Below are 19,186 nucleotides of genomic sequence, written 5' to 3' on the forward strand. Positions count from 1 at the left end.
GATCCAGCATGATTTTAGTTAGCCTGATGTCCGCATGTCAATGATGTGCCAAAGTTTCTGGCAGTCCCATAAAGTTTGTTTACAGTCACCAGTCCTGGCACTCAGTGTTCTGTGCTGTTATTTTACCCCTAAATGTCTTTTAGGAGCCCAGTCAGCAGTGGAAGTGTTGGTAATGCTGCTAGACAATAGTGACCTCCCATGAGTCAGCAAATTCTCTGGTAGCACAGGGGTCAGGCCCCAAAGGTGTCAGACTAGAGAGGTTCAACCTGTAAATGGTTAAACAACTGTGAAGTTAGCTGGTTATAACTACTGGTTATGGTTATCAGGTCACAAGGGTGATCACCAGAAAATTGTGCCTAATGTCAGGAAGCCCCACAAGGCTGAACCAACACTGCCTGCAATGTAGTGGGATTCATCCCTCCCTTGTCACTCAAAGCGTGGTCATTAATGTTCCCAAATGGCTGGTCCCCAGCAGGTTTTCCCACCCACCTGCTGTCTCGCGACACACCAGGCCGCTGAGCGGCAGGGGAAGATACGCAGGGAGCGGGGAGAAGACACGAGCCCCTTTCCCTCTCCTCGCCGCGCGCTGCCTCATACCCACCAGGTCGGCGCGCTCAGAAGCTCCGCGCTGGGCATGCTGCGGAGGGGCTCCCGGCGCCGGCAGAGTCGCTCCAGCAGGCAGCGCCCGCCAGAGATGCCTGCGCGTTTGCCCCGGCTCCCTGCCCAGCCCGGCCTCCCTCCGGAGCGCCTCGCCGGGGCAGCCACCGCCCCCTTCGCCTAGGGGCGCTCGACGGCCCCGCCCCCGGCGTCCCCAGCCCGGAGCGCGGCAGCGAGCTACTAGCGCCGCTGGACTCAGGGTGGCCGGGCCGGGCCGTGCGCGCCGGGGCCGAAATGACCCGCGGGGGGTGCCGGGGGCTGCTGCTCTTCGCCCTGCTGGGCTGCTTGCGTTGGCCCAGCGGCTTCCCCGCCGCCCAGGTGAGGGGCGGGCGCGCGGTGGGGGGGCTGGGGACGTTTAAGGCGGGAGCAGCTGTGCGCGGGGCTGCGGCGGTGCCAGGGGGCGAAAAGTGGCAGCCCCCCCCCCCCCCCCGGGCGGTAATGATGCGCCCATAGGGCTGGGGGGGGGGGGGGAGCTGAAGGGACAGAGCAGGTGCAGGGCATTTCCCTTCGGCTCAGTTTTTGCAAGGAGAATAGTGGTAGAGATGTAGCCGTGTTAGTCTGGGGTAGCTGAAGCAAAATGCAGGACTATGTAGCACTTTAAAGACTAACAAGATGGTTTATTAGATGATGAGCTTTCGTGGGCCAGACCCACTTCCTCAGATCAAAACCTTTTGATCTGAGGAAGTGGATCTGGCCCACGAAAGCTCATCATCTAATAAACCATCTTGTTAGTCTTTAAAGTGCTACATTGTCCTGCTTTTTGCAAGGAGTTTTTCCTGTGGTTGCAGGAGTTGTTGCTGCCTGTCCTGCAGCAGCGTTTGGAGGAGGATCAGCAGCAAGCGCCTGGGGGGGAGGGGGGCTGTCATAAACTGCGGTCAGAAGCTTTGGGGAAACGGTGTTTCAAGATGCTGTTTTCTTTTGGTCTGGGCTGCGAGTCCGTGCGATCAGCCCCCGTCTCACCCTCCCACCCCTGCACTGTCCTTACAACTTCTTTCATGCAAAATTACATCACTTCTGTAATGGGCAAAGTTACTGTGGGATGCAGTGATAACGAATTGATGCTGCTGGGTGCTGGCTATCTGGCCACTGACTGAGGGTAGTGGAAGCTGATGACACTTCCTTGGCAACAATCTATGCCTTTTGCTAAAGAGAAGTAACCAATATAGTGGAAGTAATTAATTTGTAATGTACAGCCTGTGAAGTGCTTCATCCCATGCTTTGTTTTAAACATGTGCTTAAATGACTTCCTAAATAGAGATGCTTTCCTGAATCAGGGCCTTATGAAGTGAAAACATCCATGAAGTCCAGCATGACTTTTTATTTGGGGGGAAGGTGTCCATCAGGAATTAAACATGCCACAGAAGTCCAGATTGATTTATGGCAACTGAGGAATATGGGATCTAGTGTAATGATTAAAGCAAAATGTCCTGTATGTCATTGTACAATGGCTTTACGGATCAGAATTGGTTTCATAACATTTATAATTGAGCTACTCACATACATGAACGTAAAACATTTTTGCATAAAATACACAAATGCAGCCATGGAATAAAACTTTTATTAATATGTAAAACAGCTTGATGTCTAAGCACATAAATGTCAGTCCCCCGGTTACGTACAAGATAGGGACTATAGGTTTGTTCTTAAGTTGAATTTGTATGTAAGTCGGAACTGGCTCCAGATTCAGCCGCTGCTGAAACTGATCAGCGGCTGACTACAAGAAGCCCTAGGCAGAGTTGCTCTGCCCCTGGCTTCCTGGAATCAGCCGCTGATCAGTTTCAACAGCGGCTGAATCTGGACTCCTGGGACAGAACAGCTGGGGTACTGCCGGGTAGGTCCCCACAGGACCAACCCGGCAGCACCCCAGCTGCTCTACCCCAGGCGTCCCGCAACAAAAGCCTGGTCTGCTGGGGGAGGGGGCGCACTAGCTGCGCCCCTTCCCCCCCAGCAGAGCAGGGAGACCCGAGCAAAGCCGCGGAGGCGCAGAGGTCCCGCCGCCTCTGCGGTTTTGCTCCTGTCTCCCTGCTGTGATGGGGGAGTCCCCCCCAGCAGAGCAGGGAGACCCGAGCAAAGCCGCACAGGCGGCGGGGTCCCCTGCCTCTGCAGCTTTGTTCCTGTCTCCCCGCTGTGCAGCTTTGTGCGGCTTTGCTCGGGGGCAAAGGAGCAAAGCCGCACAGGCAGCGGAGTCCCGCCGCCTGTGTGGCTTTGCTCGGGTCTCCCTGCTGTGCTGGGGAGTCCCCCCCAGGACACCAGGGAGACCCAGAGCAGCTTTTCTCGCCCCGGAGGATGCGTTGGTGGGACCACTGCGCACTGGGCGGCCCCGCCACCCGCGAGCTCCGGGGCGAGAAAAGACCCGTTTGTAAGTGCGGATCCGACATAAGTCGGATCCACGTAAGTCGGGGACTGCCTGTATTTTCTTTCAGGCTACTTCAGATACATAACGCTAAATATTCAAATAAAAAATAAGGGACCCAAAACAAATTTGATTGCATTAATAATCAACTAATTTTTCCAAGGCTTTATGAATAATGCGATTTGCACATATTGAGAGACTCGTTATTGTTATTTTTGCTTTATTTGAGTAGTCAACTTTCTTCAGCAGAATGACCAAGATAAGAGCCTTAGTTCTGCTTCCAACATGGAGTTTCACCTGTGCAAAATCAATTTAGTTGCCGTAAAGAACTATTTAGTTAATAATAGTCATTTTTCGTCCTTCTGTGGTATAATCGTAAGTATACACCTGTCTACATGCACATGTGTGCACACATATGCACAGGAAGAAATATTTACCATCTACATCAGCCTCAGGCCAGTTTATACTAAGGGAGAAAGTTTATCCATGATATGAAACTCCAGCCAAGAGACTAGCATGGCTGGGGTTGGTGTACCTTAGGTCGAATTTCTGCAGTGTCCCCATGGCAGGAGGTTGACAGGAGAAACTTTCTTGTCAACTGCCCTTACTTCTTGTGACTCAGTGGAGTGTCAGGGTTGACAAGGGCACCATCAGTGGTGCATTTAGTGCAGAGGTGAGCAATAATTTTAGATGGGGTGGTCACTCCAAAATTTTGTAAAGTGGTCAAGGGCTGCACTCTTCCATGAGATTAATGGAGGAATTGTGGGGTCTGAGAGGGAGGTTGGGTACAGAAGGGAGCTTGGGGTAAGGGATTGAGGTGCAGAAGGGAGAGTGGGGTCTGGGAGGGAGTTTAGGTGAAGGAGACAGTTGTGACCTAGGGCAGGGGACTGGGGTGCAGGGGTTTGGTTTGTGGCCTGAGGGAGGGGACTAGGCTGCAGGAGTTTGGGTTGTGACCCAGGATAGGAAGGGATTGTGATCTAGGGCAGGGGATTAGGGTGCCAGATCTGGGAGGGGGTATGGGTACCGGAGGGGGCCAGCGGGTATATTGAGTGAGGAGCCAAAGGGTTGGGGAAGGTAGGTCTGGGGTGTCAGAAGCAGGCTTTGGCCAGGAGACTTAACCAGCAGCCCAACCAGCCTGCCTGCCTGCAGAGCTAAATGCTTGCAGAGCTTAAAACTTTTCTCAGACTGCCTACCTGCCCCCCCCCCCCCCCCCCCCCCCGCCGCCTGCACAGGCTGCAGGACCATGTGATTGTGTGAATAACTGAGGCGGGGAGGAGGGAGGTGAGTTGCTTCCTGTGCTGCCTGTTTGAAAACAGGCAGCTCTCATTGGCCAGCCCTAAACCAGTTTTTCTCAACCAGTGGTACGAGTACCCTTAGGGGTACTCCTTTTTGCACCCAAAAATTTCATCACTTGCCCAGCTACAATTAAGTTGTTTAAACAAATGTATTGCAACAGTAGAAAAAAAATTGTGTGTCTGAAAACTGTAGGTACTGGTGGTACCTATAATTTTTTTTTTTTAAAAAGGAGATACTTATAATTTTTTTAAAGGGGTACTTTATAAAAAAAGGTTGAGAAACAGTGCTCTAAACCATTCCTTTTGGCATCCCTGTTTCCTTTGGTGAGTTGGGTTATCAGGTTTTGGTAAAAATATATCAGACGTGCACACAGTGCCCGCTCTACCTCAGCTGGTGCTGGATAATCCAGGCCTCAATTCTAAAGGAGTTGGCATTACTGAGGTGATCGACTCCCTTCATGTTTTCTTGTGGATTTTTTAAAGACAATGCTGGTGTTTTCTATATGTAACCCACCAGTCATAGCAAAGACTTGGGATTAACATGGCTTTCTCAACTAAAAGTCTTATACGTGTTCGGATATTGTGATTGTGAACACCTGGTGAAGCAGTCTGCCAAAGGTAAAACTGGCCTTGAATCTTGACATCTATGGCTTCAATTGAATGGCCTGTGTGAAATTTGGCAGAGCAGCTTAGAGAGACCTCTGTCCTTTACTTAAGGATAGAATCTCATGGAAGCCTGAAGGAAAAAGTTCTCGCGGCAGACAGAAAGCCACGCTTGCAGTGTAACCTCGGCATTAGACTTATTGCTTCAAGTGCCTTCAAGAAAGTGAGGGCGATTCTCGTGTTCTGTGTTAGTTTTATTTTAAAGGTTTTCTGAGTGTTATTTTAACAGCTAATTTAATCTCCTACATTCATTGATGTAGCAAAGAGGCTGTGGGGGGGTAGTTGCCCCCGGGCACCACAGTAGGGGGCACTAATTTAGTCCTCCACTCCCCCTGTCATTCCCTCAGCTCGCCTGCTCCTCCTCCACCCACCACCGCCAGCTGGAGCCTCCTCCCCAGTTCTCCGCTCCCAGCCCAACCCTCTTCCATCTTCGACAGTGGGATGGTGCGTGCGGGGGGCCTACCCCAAACTGGAAGGGGGTGGGGGAAGACACAGTACAAACTGCTTCCCTCCTCCCAGGATCGGGCTCAGCTGTGCAGCAGGTTCAGGGCCCTGACGGCGGGGGTGGGGTGGGGGCGCAAATTTTGCTTTTGCCCCGGGCGCATAACACCCTCGCTATGCTTCAGCTGGTATTTTCTAATAACATCCTGTGAAAACTAAGCAGAAATCACATCCTCCCGTGTTTAAAATATGCTGCTTGCCTGACTTATACTTTCCCTCCTTATACTGATGTTGTATTTCTTTCGATTTTTCCACTGTTGATAGCGAGGTATTAAAATTATCAAAGAATTTTGCCAAAAGGCTTACTCTGTGTTAAAGATGCTTCCCCCTTTTTCTTAATAGATAAAACATATTTTATTCACATACAGCTTTTTTCATTACATTTTTAATGTAAACACAGTCTGGTATATTGCCATCTTGTTGTATATCTATCATCCTGTTAATGCCAATGAACCAACTCTTGCTCTCTGACCCATCGTGACTCAGTGAGTTTGGAAATCCAGGGTTGTTGTGGAATTGGTGTGGTTCTATTTTATAGAGCCATGGGAAAAAATGCAAGGAACTCACACAAGAAATAAACCTTCATTCCACAGAGCACAGCTCTGAAGGGGCAGATGTAACCAGTCTGTTGACCTAAAATTGTATGGGTTCACTTCTACAGATCCTTTCACTAAGGCCTGATCCACACTGGGAATTTGGGTCAAACTTAGCCAAATTAGGTCAGTTACCTAAACAGCGATTCCACACCACCAAGCCCGTTCCATCAACATTAAGTACTGTTAAAGTAAATTTCTGTACTCCTGGTTTCACAAGGAGTAACCACTAAAATCGACCTTGCATGGTCGACTTTGTGGTAGTGCAGATGCAGTGCTTTGAAAGTCAACATTCTTGGTCTCTAGGTGATGTCCCACAGTGCCACGTGGTGACCATGACTTTCAACTCTACTGCTTTCTAGGTGTACAGAAGAAGCCCCAGGAAAATTTGAATTTAATTTCCTGTGTGGCCAGCGTGATGAGTAGGCAGCACACCTGAGCAGTACACCTGACTATGAGTTTCATGAGCTCCGTCAGTATCCAGGGTTGTAGACAAGCACCAGCATGGAGCATGCAGGCACTTCTGGACTTCCTTGCTGTGGGGAGAGGAATCTGTCCTCACAGGACTATGAATCAGCAAAAGAAGGGCAGACATCTATGCCAAGATTGCAAAGGGCATGGTGGAGAAAGGATACGCCAGTGACACCCAGCAGTACTGAGTGAAAATAAAGTAGCTGAGGCCAGGGCCAGACTGAGCCATTCCGGCACTCCGGGCAGACAATTTAATTGCGCCCCAGGTTGAGGGAGGGCACATAAACGGCCCCGCCCCTGCACCAGCGCGAGGGGGAGGGTGCGCAGAGCTGGTGGCAGCAGGACGCATGTGCCCTGCCCTGCCCAGCCCGGCTACTGCCACTTGTACGCAGCCTGGGGCCGCACGGGGCAGGCCGAGCCTGGCCGTGCAGGGTCCCACGGCCGCGGGGGGAAAGGCGCTGCTGGCCGGCGCTGTGGGGGTTAATGCGGCCCCCGCTCTGGGCAGCCGCTGCAGAGTGGCTGCTGGGAGCTGCTGCAGCCCACGATCCAGGACCCGGGCTGCGCACCCCTTACAGCTGCCATCAGGAGCCCCACATAGGTTGGCTAGCCCATGCCTTAATCTGGCCCTGGCTGAGGTAGTCATACCAGAAGACACAGGAGGCAAATGAATGGTCTGGAGCATCACCACAAACATGCCACTTCCGTGAGCAGCTGCATGCAATCCCTGGAGGGGATCCAACCAGCTTCCCTAGCTTGTCTGTGGTTTCCTTCCAAAACACTCAGGCAGTCTCAACCAGCAGCATGGAGGACAGTGCGGTTGAGGAGGAGAATGGTCAGCAAGCAAGAAGGGCAAATGAAGTCAATGACAGCTAAGAACTTTTTATAACCGGGGTGGGAACCTTTTTTTGGTGGGGAGCCGCTGACCCGCAAAAAAATCAGTCAGAGCTGTACACAAGTGAGAAGCGGAGAAAAAAAACCCTCACGGTGACTTTGGCCCCCAACTGAGAAGGAAAAAGACACTCCCCACATACCTCTTGGACACCAGAGCTTGGGTGGGGCGTGGGGCTAGCCTAGTAGATTTTGTGTGCTCCAGCCTCCGGGAGGAGAAGGGGGTCTAGAGCACCAGCACAGGCTCCCCAATGCTGAGGAGGGGCCCTGAGCCTTGGGGATCAGAGCCAGACAAGCCAAGAGCCACATCCAGCCCTGGGCCTGAGGTTCCCCACACCTGTTTTATAGCTTTGGAGACAATCCCCTACTTCCAGGACATCTCACAGTCGGGTACTTATCCCGGGGAGGGCATTTGTTGTGAGTTCACATTTTTTTATCTTGCTAAAAGTGAGTTAAGGCAATCGTGTAAGATCTGTAGCAGCCACTGTGCCTGCATAGCTGGGGAGGGAGGATCCTCAGAACAGCTTGTTAATATGTCTGGAAACAGAGAGGGAATCCTCCTTGCACATCTCCATAAGGAACTCTTTAATCCTTCTCACAAGGCTTCTGGGAAGGACTGTTTTATTCCGTCCCCCACGATAGGACACCTTTCCATGCCAAGCCATCAGTAAGTGGTTTGGTGTCATTGCAGCACAAAGCATTTCAGGATAAGGTCCAGGGTTCTGGCCACATTGAGTCAGCATCTGCTCCCTATTACTCTGTGGGTTATGTCTACACAGCAAAGTTATTTCGAAATAACAGACGTTATTTCGAAATAACTTTACTAGCGTCTACACAGCCAAACCGCTATTTCAAAATTAATTTGAAATAGCGGAGCGCTTATTTTGAATTTGGTAAACCTCATTCCATGAGGAATAATGCCAAATTTGAAATAGCTGTTTTGAAATAAGTGCTGTGTAGACACTTATATCAAAATAGGGGGCCTCCAGCCTTCCCAAGGTGCTCTGGTGGCCACTCCAACCTCAACCAAGAACAATCCTCTCCCTCCCCCTTCCCCGAAGCCCTTAAAGGGGTTGACTCTGGCCACAGAGCCTGTGCCAGCTCCAAGCCTGCCAGCCCTGACCCAGTGGCCCCAAAACATGAGCCAGCAAGCCACTGGCAGCCAGCCCTCCACCGCTCCGTAGGAGCAGGCTGCCAGTTCCCAGGAACCTGCCATGGCCCGGAGAGGGTGGGTGCCTTCCTGGTCCAGGGTGGAGATCATAGACCTTATTCAGGTTTGGGAGGGATGCTCCCAACATCCATGATCCACTAGACGGAGGAATGCAGCCATCTATGGCAGGATAGCTGCCAGCCTGGCCACCAAAGGCCACATGCGAACCCAGGAGCAGGTTTGCATGAAAATCAAGTTGGTCTGGCGAGACCCCCAACCCTGAGCCCTGAGCTTTCCCTCCTCCTTCTTCCCCTTGTTTCCCTCTTCCAGCTCCTTCCTCCCAGGTTTCCCCCTCCCCCTCCCACCTTCTCTTCTCCCCTCTCCTGCCTCCTTTCCCCAGTCTCACCAGAGTTTCTTTCCCAGTTTTTTTAAATAAAGAAAGTTTGTGTTCATGAAAATACATGTATTTTATTTGATATCAGGAAGGGGGATTAGGGAGGGGTAAGTGGAAGAAAGTGAGGGAAGAATGAGGCACAAGCCCCCACTGGGGCAGACCAGGGAGGCTCTTAGTGCTCCTCAGGGTGGAAGCTCTCCCGCAGGGCCTCCTGGGTACTGACAGCCCCCCGATGGACCTCCTGGATGGCAGCCTGCAGAAAGTGCAGCCAGGCTAGCAGAAACGCATCCATGAGAAGCACCAGAGTGCCCGGGGCAGCTCTGGCTCCATGTTGCAGAGTGCTGTGGTGTCCTGAGTGAGGGCAATCAGAGCACACAGAGAGAAAATGCTTTTCTGTCCCTCATCAAGGTAGGCAAGCAAGCAGGGAAAGCTGAGAACTGTCTGTCTGGGGGGGGGGGGTCCCTTTAAGAACAGGCCTCAGATAGCCTCAGACAGCAGCCATACATAGTAACACCTGACCTGATGCCCTGCCGGACCTGGTTCTGGCCAGCCTTAAATGCGATTCAGCATCCACTCAGTGTGGACGTGTTATTTTGAAATAGCAAAATGCTATCTCGAAATGCATTTTGTGTGTAGACACGTTATTTCAAAGTAACGTTTCAAATTAACTATTTTGAAATAAGATATTTTGAAATAACGCTGTAATGTAGACATATTCTGTGTGATTAGGAGAAGACTGATATCACAACCTGGATGAAGCAGGGGAAGCTATTAGCTGTTGTCTCTGCAGTAAACTTCTTGAGCCCATGCCCTGGGAACCACTGGAGGACATGATTAGTCATTTACCCGATACTTAACATCTTTAGGTGCTAAACACATAGGCACCATGTGAGCCCCTGCCCTGCTCTGCTGCCACACTGGGACCCCCTCTTCTTTCCCAGCCACAGGATTCTGCTCTGGCCTGTCTGTTACCATGCCTGCCACTAATCCAAGTCCAGCTGCTCCCCATAAAACTCTGATATGTACCTGCTGCATAGTGGCCTCTTATAAGCATAACTGTGGCCTTGTACATAACACATCCCAATTGTCTTTAGACAGTTTTATTCTAACAGATTAGGTGTTACACTCTACAGTGTATTTCCTGTAATATCCGTTGTTCACTTTTCATTGCAGCAGGAACAGCAGTGAGCCTGCTGTGTTCTCCCGTGCCCCACCAGCAGGCTAGTCAGTAGACTGCATAGCCTTCCCTTTAAATGCCCAAAGGCACTTTCCGTCACCATTCTGCACTTGCTCCATCTGTAATTGAACTATTCCTTACTGCAGTCCAGGCTGCCCTCATACAGCTTCATGAGCCATGGGAGCAAGGGGTAAGCTGGGTTGCCAAGGATCACTATTGCCATTTCAGTGTTTCCGATTGTAATTTCTGGTCTGGGAAAAAATGTTCCAGCCTGCTGAAGAGGAGGGAGTTCTTAGAGATGTGCACATCATGCAGATTTCCCGGCCATCTCCTGTTGGTGTCAGTGGAATGGCCTTTATGATCCACCAACCCTTGCAGTACCATCCAGAAGTATCCCGTGTGGTTTATGTACTTCTTGGCAAGGTGCTCAGGTGCCAAGATGGGGATGTGTGTTCCATCTATGACACCCCCCTCCCCTCCCACAGTTAACTGGTAGGGGCTGGAGTAGCTGGTGAACCATTCACATCCCTAGTGGGGGTGCAGGGTCTTGGCAAGAGAGGAGTATGTGAGGGGGTTGAGGGTGCAAGATCTGAGCATGAAGGGGGTAGGAGGGCACTTACTTGGCTCTGTGCCTCCTGTTGCTCCTAAGTGTCACCCCCGTGCTGCTTTGATTGGCTGTGATTCTGGCCAATGGCAGCAGTGGGGAAAGCCTCCAGGCAAGTGGTTTCAGTGCTGCCATTCCCCCAGCAAAAGAGAGGGGGAATGGCAATGTGTGGAGCTGCTTCCTTCTCCCACAAGCCAGATCTGTCCTGCAAGGTTCACCCCTCCCCCCACAGCAAGAAGTTGTCACTGGTATTCCAGCTGGGGGTGGAGGGGCGGGGAGTGAGTCACGAGCCCCCAACCCACCTGCAAGAGGGTCGTGGGTCTCTTGTGGCCCGCAGACCACACTTTGAAAACACTGGTCTAGGCAAATTGTGCGACTAACTCCTGTGGACAATATAATAATGAATGATAACATCCTTAAGAATAAAATAGGTGGATTTGTAGGATAAAGAAAAGATGGTATAAAGTAATCTATAAGATTCAATTTGGCAATTTGAATTGTAGAAGGTATATTTGATGGCAGATATAGTGAAGGGTTTGAAAGGTGTTGACAAACAGAAGCAGATGTTAGGGTATGTCTACACTACAAAGTTAATTCGAACTAACAGACGTTAGTTCGAATTAACTTTGATAGGCGCTACACATACAAACCGCTAGTTCGAACTTAATTCGAACTAGCGGAGCACTTAATTCGAACTAGGTAAACCTCATTCTACGAGGACTAACGCCTAGTTCGAATTAAGTAGTTCGAATTAAGGGCTGTGTAGCCACTTAATTTGAACTAGTGGGAGGCTAGCCCTCCCCAGCTTGCCCTGGTGGCCACTCTGGGCACCACAAGGGAAACTCGTCTGCCCCCCTCCCGGCCCCGGAGCCCTTAAAGGGGCACGGTCTGGCTACGGCACCCGTGCCAGGTGCAAACCTGCCAGCACCCAGACAGCAGACCCTGCACCTGGCACGGCATGAGCCAGCCACCCGCTGCCACACAGCCCTCCGCCTCTTCCCGGGACCAGGCTGGTGGCTCCCAGGAGCCTGCCCAGGGCCGCAAGAGGCGGGTGCCCACATGGTCTAGTGTGGAGATTGTGGACCTCATCGAGGTTTGGGGGGAAGCCTCCAATGTTCACGACCTCCGCACTAGGCACAGGAAAGTGGCCGTCTAGGGCAGGATATCTGCCAGCCTTGCCACCCAGGAGCAGGTTTACATGAAAATCAAGGTGATCGAGTGAGACCCCGACCCTGAGCCCTGAGCTTAGAACATAAAAACATAAGAATGGCTGTACTGGGTCAGACCAAAGGTCCATCTAGCCCAGTAGCCTGTCTGCTGACAGTGGCCAACACTAGGTACCCTGGAGAGGATGGACCGAAGACAATGACCAAGCCATTTGTCTCATGCCATCCATCTCCAGCCTTCCACAACAGAAGCCAAAGACACCATTTCTATCCCCTGGCTAATACCACTCCATGGACCCAGCCTCCATAAATTTATCTAACTTCTCTTTAAACTCTGTTCTAGTTCTAGCCTTCACAGCCTCCTGCAGCAAGGAATTCCACAGGTTGACTATTTGCTTTGTGAAGAACAACTTTCTGTTATTAGTTTGAAGCCTGCTACCCATTCATTTCATTTGGTGTCCTCTAGTCCTTCTATTATGGGAACTAATGAAGAACTTTTCTTTATGCACCCTTTCCACACCACTCATGCTTTTAGAGACCTCTATCATATCCCCCCTCAGTCTCCTCTTTTCTAAGCTGAAAAGTCTCAGTCTCTTTAGCCTCTCTTCATATGGGACCTGTTCCAAGCCCCTGATCATTTTAGTTGCCCTTTTCTGAACCTTTTCCAAGGCCAAAATATCTTTTCTGGGGTGAGGAGATCACATCTATACACAGTACTGAAGATATGGCGTACCATAGTTTGATACTTCCTCTCCTCCTTCTTCCCCTGGCTTCCCTCTTCCAGCTCCTTCCTCCCAGGTTTCCTCCTCCCCTCTCCCACCCTCTCTCTTCCCCTCTCCCACCTCCTTTTCCCAGTCTCCCCGAGTTTTTGTTCAATAAAGAGAGGTTCTATTTTTGACCACACATGTCCTTTATTTTGTACATCAGGAAGGGGGGCTAGGGAGGAGTAAGTGGAAGGAGGTGAGGGAGGAATGGGGTATGAGCCCCCGATGGGGAGGACTGGGGTGGCTCTGCGGGCTCCTCGGGGTGGAAACTCTCCTGCAGCTCCCCGATTGACCTCCCCCCAGGATGGCAGCCTAGAGCAAGTGCTGTTACCCACCAGCTCTGTGATTCTTGGGGAACCAGAACATGGTCACCTGTCAGCCTTGTGCTCTTGGGGAGTCAGGGAGTGACATTCATGGAAAACCATTCCCCTCCCTCAGGCCTCTGCTAGAATCAAAGACAAAGCAATGAAAAGGCTGGGGAAGACACACCTAAACTGCTTCAGACAAGGGTGATATAATTAAGGAAACACCCCAGCCTCATTTGCATTAAAGATGGAACAGAGGGACATCTCATTAGCATAGAGAATGGAGAGCAGCTCTTCCAAGGCAGGAACCGCACTGAACTATGGGACACCGAAAGCAGAGAAGCACTGCCTGATGGGAAATCCCTGCTCCAGATGCTAATGAACCTAGGCCTGCTCACACCCAAATTAGTCATTATCAGACCAATTCTAGTAACGATCCTATTGACATCTAAAATACTGAAACTGCCCAGTTGCATTGTGAGCTCGTTCAAGGAACATCACCCATAACCAGGGGTGATCAGACTCTATTGTCTCTCCTCTTTCTCTTTGAACTATCCCTATAAAAACTCCTCTCCTTGCCCCAAGAAAACTGTTCTGATACCTGGACTTAAACTGCATCAGTTCCATTGAGACTTCATCATCTCCTGTCTGATCGTGCTGGGGGCTCTGTTCTGCTTCTCTTCTGCCCTCTGGACCCCCCCGGCTACCATCATCAAATGGGAACCCCGATCAGTGCAAGCTCCGTGGAGTGGTGAGGTCTCTCTCTCTCTCTCTCTCATCAACTATCTCTCTAAGCATAGCCTCCTGACCCTGCCCTATGTAAACTGTTAATATTGTAACTGTTTGATATCTGTTCACTACTCAGAAATAAATCACTTTCATTGTTAAGCTGGTTGCTTCTCTCTCTTTCTTTCTCTTTTGCTCACTCTTCCTTAAGGGGTGTTGTTTTGGCTTCCCCATTCGCTCTGCAACAACGCTTCTTGTACCCAAGCAAAAGATCCCTGTAGTGCCCAAAATCCTGTGGGGTTTGCTCATCGTGTGGTTTACCAGTGAATGACTGTGGTGTGAAAGTGGGGATAGGGAGTGCTGAACCTGGGGGCTTATGAGGATGGCAGCTTAAAGTGCTGTTTAATCCAGCCCACGGAGTCCAAAGGCACATGAGGGTGCAGTGTGGCATTGCTGTGAAACCCAGCCAGCTGAGTCCAGGGACATATGATGGGGGTCAGCTTGTGAGTGCTGAGTACCCAGTCCTCTCAGACGTGCTCTGTTAGTGGGTGTGGGTGTCTGTGTGTGTTGCTAAGGTGGGAAGAACCCCATCCTGAGGAACCTAGTTCCTGCAGGAGAGCTCCAGTGGGAGGGGGAATTGGCAGCAGGGAGAATTCAGCTCCATATGAGAGCCCAAGTAAGCACCAACAGCACACTGATAGAACTGTCAACCTTCCCCCAGTCCCATAAGGGTAACCCTGATAAATGAGCATACCCCAGAGTATTGGGCAAATCTGGTAACAGTGCAGCTGGGCTGATGGCCGAGTGCTGTGATGTGCCGAGTGTGGGCATTCAGGGCACTCCAAGCCAGGACTGCTTTGCTGTCCCTCATCGAGTTAGAAAAGCGAGCGGGGAACCCCTGAGAACTGTCTGTCTGGGGTGGGGGTTGGGTCCCTTTAAGCACAGCCCTCAGCTAGCCTGAGACAGCAGCTCCACGCTCTAAGTCCTAATCTGATGCCCTGCTGGCACTGCTTCCGGCCATCCTTAACCTCGATTCAGGGTCCACTCAATGTGGACATGCTAGTTCGAATTAGCTTAGTTTGAATTAACTAATTCGAATTAAGTTAGTTCGAATTAGTGCTGTAGTGTAGACATACCCTTATAGAATAAGTTCATTGAAAAGACACATTTTTCATTTTTTTGAATGTTTTGAATAAATGGATTAATGTGCCCTATTAATCTACTTTCATACTTTATCAGATAGTTCTAGAAGTAAATGCCAGATTTGTTATTTATTGTCTGTAGATACATAAATCCATTTTCAGAAAACTTAATTTGTCTTTTTAAGTTCTTATACTGTGTTCATCATTGTGGTATCAAAATACCAGATATTTATGACCCTAAAGATGCAGATAGGCACCTAGTGCGATTTTTTTTTCAGAGTGTCTACATACCTAATCTCTGTAAGTAGGCTGCAAAATTATGGGGGTTCATTGTATTGTTTCATTCTGTTGGTGCCTCTTGTATTGAATGGGCTTGAGAGCCAACTTCTCCTCTCTTTTATACTGAATGAAACTCAGCAGATCACCTCAGAATTTGTCATGTAATACACCAAAGTCAGATATGAGTAGCAATATGTACATTCAGTTTACCTACAATATCTTTGATACCAAATTATTGGCATAAGTATATTTTATATTGTGAAATGAAATCACATAAATGATGTACAAAGTACATTAATTCAATGCATTTGTCCTTCAGAGATCAGTTTGTGTTCTCTGCAAGTGGAAACTATTCTCTGCAAGTAGAAACTAAAACCTCTGTTGTTTAAGATTAAGTTTCCCTGTTAATCATTTGTGAAATCTCAACTTCCAGAAACGTTCAGGAGGGTGATACTTTATCTGCTCAGATAATACTTGAAAGTTAGACATCTTTGTTATGTCGTGGGGAGTTTGAGAGTATAGGAAGAAATCAGTGGAAAGGCAAAGAGCTGGAGTAGGTGCAAGTGTCCATTTTATTGCATAGCACAGAACTCACCAGAACAAGCCCAGACTAGCTGGGCTGACCCCAGTGACCTACTCAGTTACCATAACAACAAGATCTATATCTACAACCCAATATACAACATATTCCTCCCCCCTTAATAAAAACGTCCCTTTAAGAAAACAAAAACTAACTATGAAATGAGGGTAGAACGCCTCAAGTTCCCAGCTAACCCTGGGGATTATTTTGCCCCATCTGTGAGTTAATCTCAACTAAAGGTCCAGCCGTTGAGGAGGCCTCCTTTCTCTAGGTGGATTACGGCGGACATCCGGCATTCTCACACCCGAAGATGTTATGGGTGCAGGCCTGACACTGGGCTGGGAACTTGAAGTGTGAACAGGTGAGGCTGTTGGATCAGCCTGCTCAGGGAGGAGGTTATTGTTCGCCGCTGGTGGTGATGGAGGAGGAGAGTCAGGAGCAGGTGATTCTTGACACGGTAGCTCACCAGCAGTGGGAAGGACGGGCAACTCAACTGGAGATGTGCCTCGGGGGCAGGAATAACCTATCAATAACTGATCTACATGCCGCCGCCAGATGAGCTCTTTCGCAGTCCGGACAGTATAGGAAACAGGTCCTGTTTGAGCAATAATAGTGGCAGAGACCCATTTAGCTCCAGGAACATAGTTCCGAGCCAAAACTGTCTGTCCAGGACTAAAGGTTCGGTCTTTTGCTCTAGATGCACGCCTGATAACTTGACCTTCCTGCTGACGTTGCACAATTTGTCGTGGTTCTGAAGGTTTCAGCAAATCAAAGCACGTGCGTAGCTGACGTCCCATCATTAGAAAAGCTGGGGACACTTTGGTTGTAGCGTCAAGAGTGTTTCTGTAGGATAGTAAGAAGGTGTCCAGACTCTTTTGTACGAGTGAATGTTCTCTAACCGATTTCAAAGCTTGTTTCATTGTCTGGACAAACCTTTCAGCCAATCCATTTGTGGCCGGGTGATACGGTGCTGAAGTGATGTGTTTGCTTTCATAAAATTTCCAAACTCCTGAGACACAAACTGTGGACTATTGTCACTCACAAGTTGTTCAGGAATACCCAAATGACAGAAGATTCCCCGTAATTTTTTGATAGTACTCTCAGCAGTAGTGGAAGGCATTATACAGACTTCTGGCCATTTGGAATGAGCATCTACCACCACCAAAAACATGTTACCTTCAAATGGGCCAGCAAAATCAACATGAATACGTTGCCATGGTTTTTCAGGCCAGTCCCATGGGTGCAGAGGTGCCAATTGAGGTGCATTCCTCACACCCTGGCAAGAAATACAAGCTCTTGCCTTCTTTTCAATGTCACTGTCCAAACCAGGCCACCAAAAATAGCTTCGTGCAATTTCTTTCATGCGCACCATTCCACAGTGACCTGAATGCAGTTGCTCTAACATCTGTTGTCTCAGTATTTTTGGAATAATGACACGCATTCCCCACAACAAGCACCCCGAATGGGTTGATAACTCCGTTCTCCTGGACATGTAAGGGACAAGGTCAGATGAGACCTGAGAGTTCCGTAGAGATGTTCCACGCATCACTAGTTCCATTACTTGGGAGAGTACTGGGTCAACACGAGTTGCTCTCTTAACTTGTGCAGCAGTGATGGGCCTGTTCTCTACCTGCTCAAAGTAAAAGATTTCCTTCTGGCCACTATCTTGATGTTTGACTGGCAAAGGCAGCCTAGAGAGACCATCTGCATTGCCATGTAGAGTGGCTTTCCGATATCTGATCTCATATGTGTGTCCTGAAAGCCACAATGCCCATCGTTGCATACGACTAGCAGCCATTGGTGGAATACCTGAGTGTGGACCAAAAATTGCCGTCAGAGGTCGATGGTCAGTGAGAAGTGTAAACTTCCGTCCAAACAGGTACTGGTGAAATTTCCAAATTCCAAAAACGATTCCCAATGCTTCACGTTCAATTTGTGCATAGTTAGTTTCAGCTGTGCTTAAGGTGCGTGAAGCAAAAGCAATTGGTTTCTCCTCTCCTGAGGGCATAACATGTGACAAGACCGCGCCCACTCCATATGGGGAGGCATCACAAGCCAACTGTAAAGGTAAGGATGGATCAAAATGCGTCAGGACCTCTGCATTTAGCAATGCACGTTTAGCCTTGTTAAATGCAACATCACAGGCGTCAGTCCACTTCCAGACCTTGTTCTGGCCAAGGAGCTCGTGAAGTGGTTTTAATAGTGTGGCTAGCTGTGAAATAAACCTTCCATAATAGTTCAATAGTCCTAGAAATGAGCAAAGTTGACTAACATTTTGAGGGGGTGGAGCTTCCACAATAGCCTTAACTTTTGAAGGGGACTTATGAAGACCAGTAGCATCAATGATGTGTCCCAAATATTCAACAGAGGGCTGAAAGAATGCACACTTATCTTTACGGACTCGTAGGCCATACTCTTCCAGTCTTTGTAGGGTAGCCTCTAAGTTCTTAAGGTGATCCTCCTCGTTCCCGCCCGTGACCAGGATGTCGTCAAGATAGCACTGAACTCCTGGCAAGCCACACAAGATCTGGTCCATAGCTCTCTGGAACAAGGCTGGAGCAGAAGTTATTCCAAAGGGTAAGCGACAGTAACGATAAAGCCCTTTATGAGTCACAATAGTCAACAGCTCTTGGGATTCCTCCTCAACTTGCATCTGTAAATATGCTTGACTCAGATCAATCTTGCTGAACCTTTGTCCCCCAGCCAGGCCCGCAAAGATGTCATCGATGCGAGGAAGGGGGTATTGCTCTGCACATAAAACAGGGTTAACAGTGACCTTAAAATCCCCACAAATCCGAATAGAACCATCTTTCTTCAATATTGGAACTATTGGAGTTGCCCATGGACTATGGGTAACTGGTATTAGGACTCCATTTTTGACTAGGCGCTCCAGGTCTGCTTCAACTTTTGGTCTGATAGCAGATGGCACAGTTCTGGCCTTCAGATATTTTGGTTGGCTACCAGGTTTAATGTTCAGTTTCACGGTGATTCCCCTCATACTTCCCAGATCCTCTCCAAAAACAGCAGCATGTCTCTTTAATATATCAGTCAGACCTGTTTCTTCTTTAGTCATCCGGTGCACTTCTGCCCAGTCCAGTGGGATCTTCCTAAGCCATGATCTCCCCATTAAGGCTGGGTAATGGCCTTTCACCACAAACAGTGGTAATTCTGCCGTCCGTCCATTTAGTTCCACCTTAACATCAGTAGTGCCCAATAGGGGTACTGCTTCTCCTGTATATGTCTTCAGAATGATCTTTGTTGCCTTAAGTGGAAGATGCTTCAACTTTTCCTTATACACCGAGTCTGAGACCAATGAAACTGCTGCACCAGTGTCCACTTCCATGCGTACCAGTTTGCCATCCAACAGTGGGGTTACAAAGTATTCATGGGAGCCCCCTTTCAAAGACAAAACATAGCAGGGCACTTCTTCTTTAGACAAGGTGTCGCTTTGATCATCAGGCGTCTGCTCGATGGTATG

The 19,186-nt window shown here is 49.3% G+C and overlaps 2 protein-coding genes across 4 annotated transcripts in view; one reads left to right on the forward strand and one right to left on the reverse strand.

Annotated features, from left to right (window-relative positions):
* Positions 1-822, reverse strand: part of COL4A4 (collagen type IV alpha 4 chain) — a 112,919-nt gene extending 112,097 nt beyond the window's left edge. The window contains exon 1 of the mRNA XM_075937591.1: positions 602-822. Coding sequence (XP_075793706.1) covers positions 602-636 — 35 coding nt within the window. The 5' untranslated portion in view covers positions 637-822. The remainder of the gene's footprint in view (positions 1-601) is intronic.
* Positions 1-19,186, forward strand: part of COL4A3 (collagen type IV alpha 3 chain) — a 149,644-nt gene that overhangs the window by 13,393 nt on the left and 117,065 nt on the right. Inside the window, exon 1 of one of the 3 annotated variants that reach the window (XM_075937590.1) lies at positions 829-975. The exons of the other annotated variants lie outside the window; for them this stretch is intronic. Within the exon in view, the coding sequence (XP_075793705.1) occupies positions 892-975 (84 nt within the window). The 5' untranslated portion in view covers positions 829-891. Of the gene's footprint in view, positions 1-828; positions 976-19,186 lie in introns of those variants that run through there. 3 annotated transcript variants of the gene reach the window in all.

Source organism: Pelodiscus sinensis, chromosome 10, assembly GCF_049634645.1.
Source record: "Pelodiscus sinensis isolate JC-2024 chromosome 10, ASM4963464v1, whole genome shotgun sequence".
Taxonomy (NCBI): Eukaryota; Metazoa; Chordata; order Testudines; family Trionychidae; genus Pelodiscus; species Pelodiscus sinensis.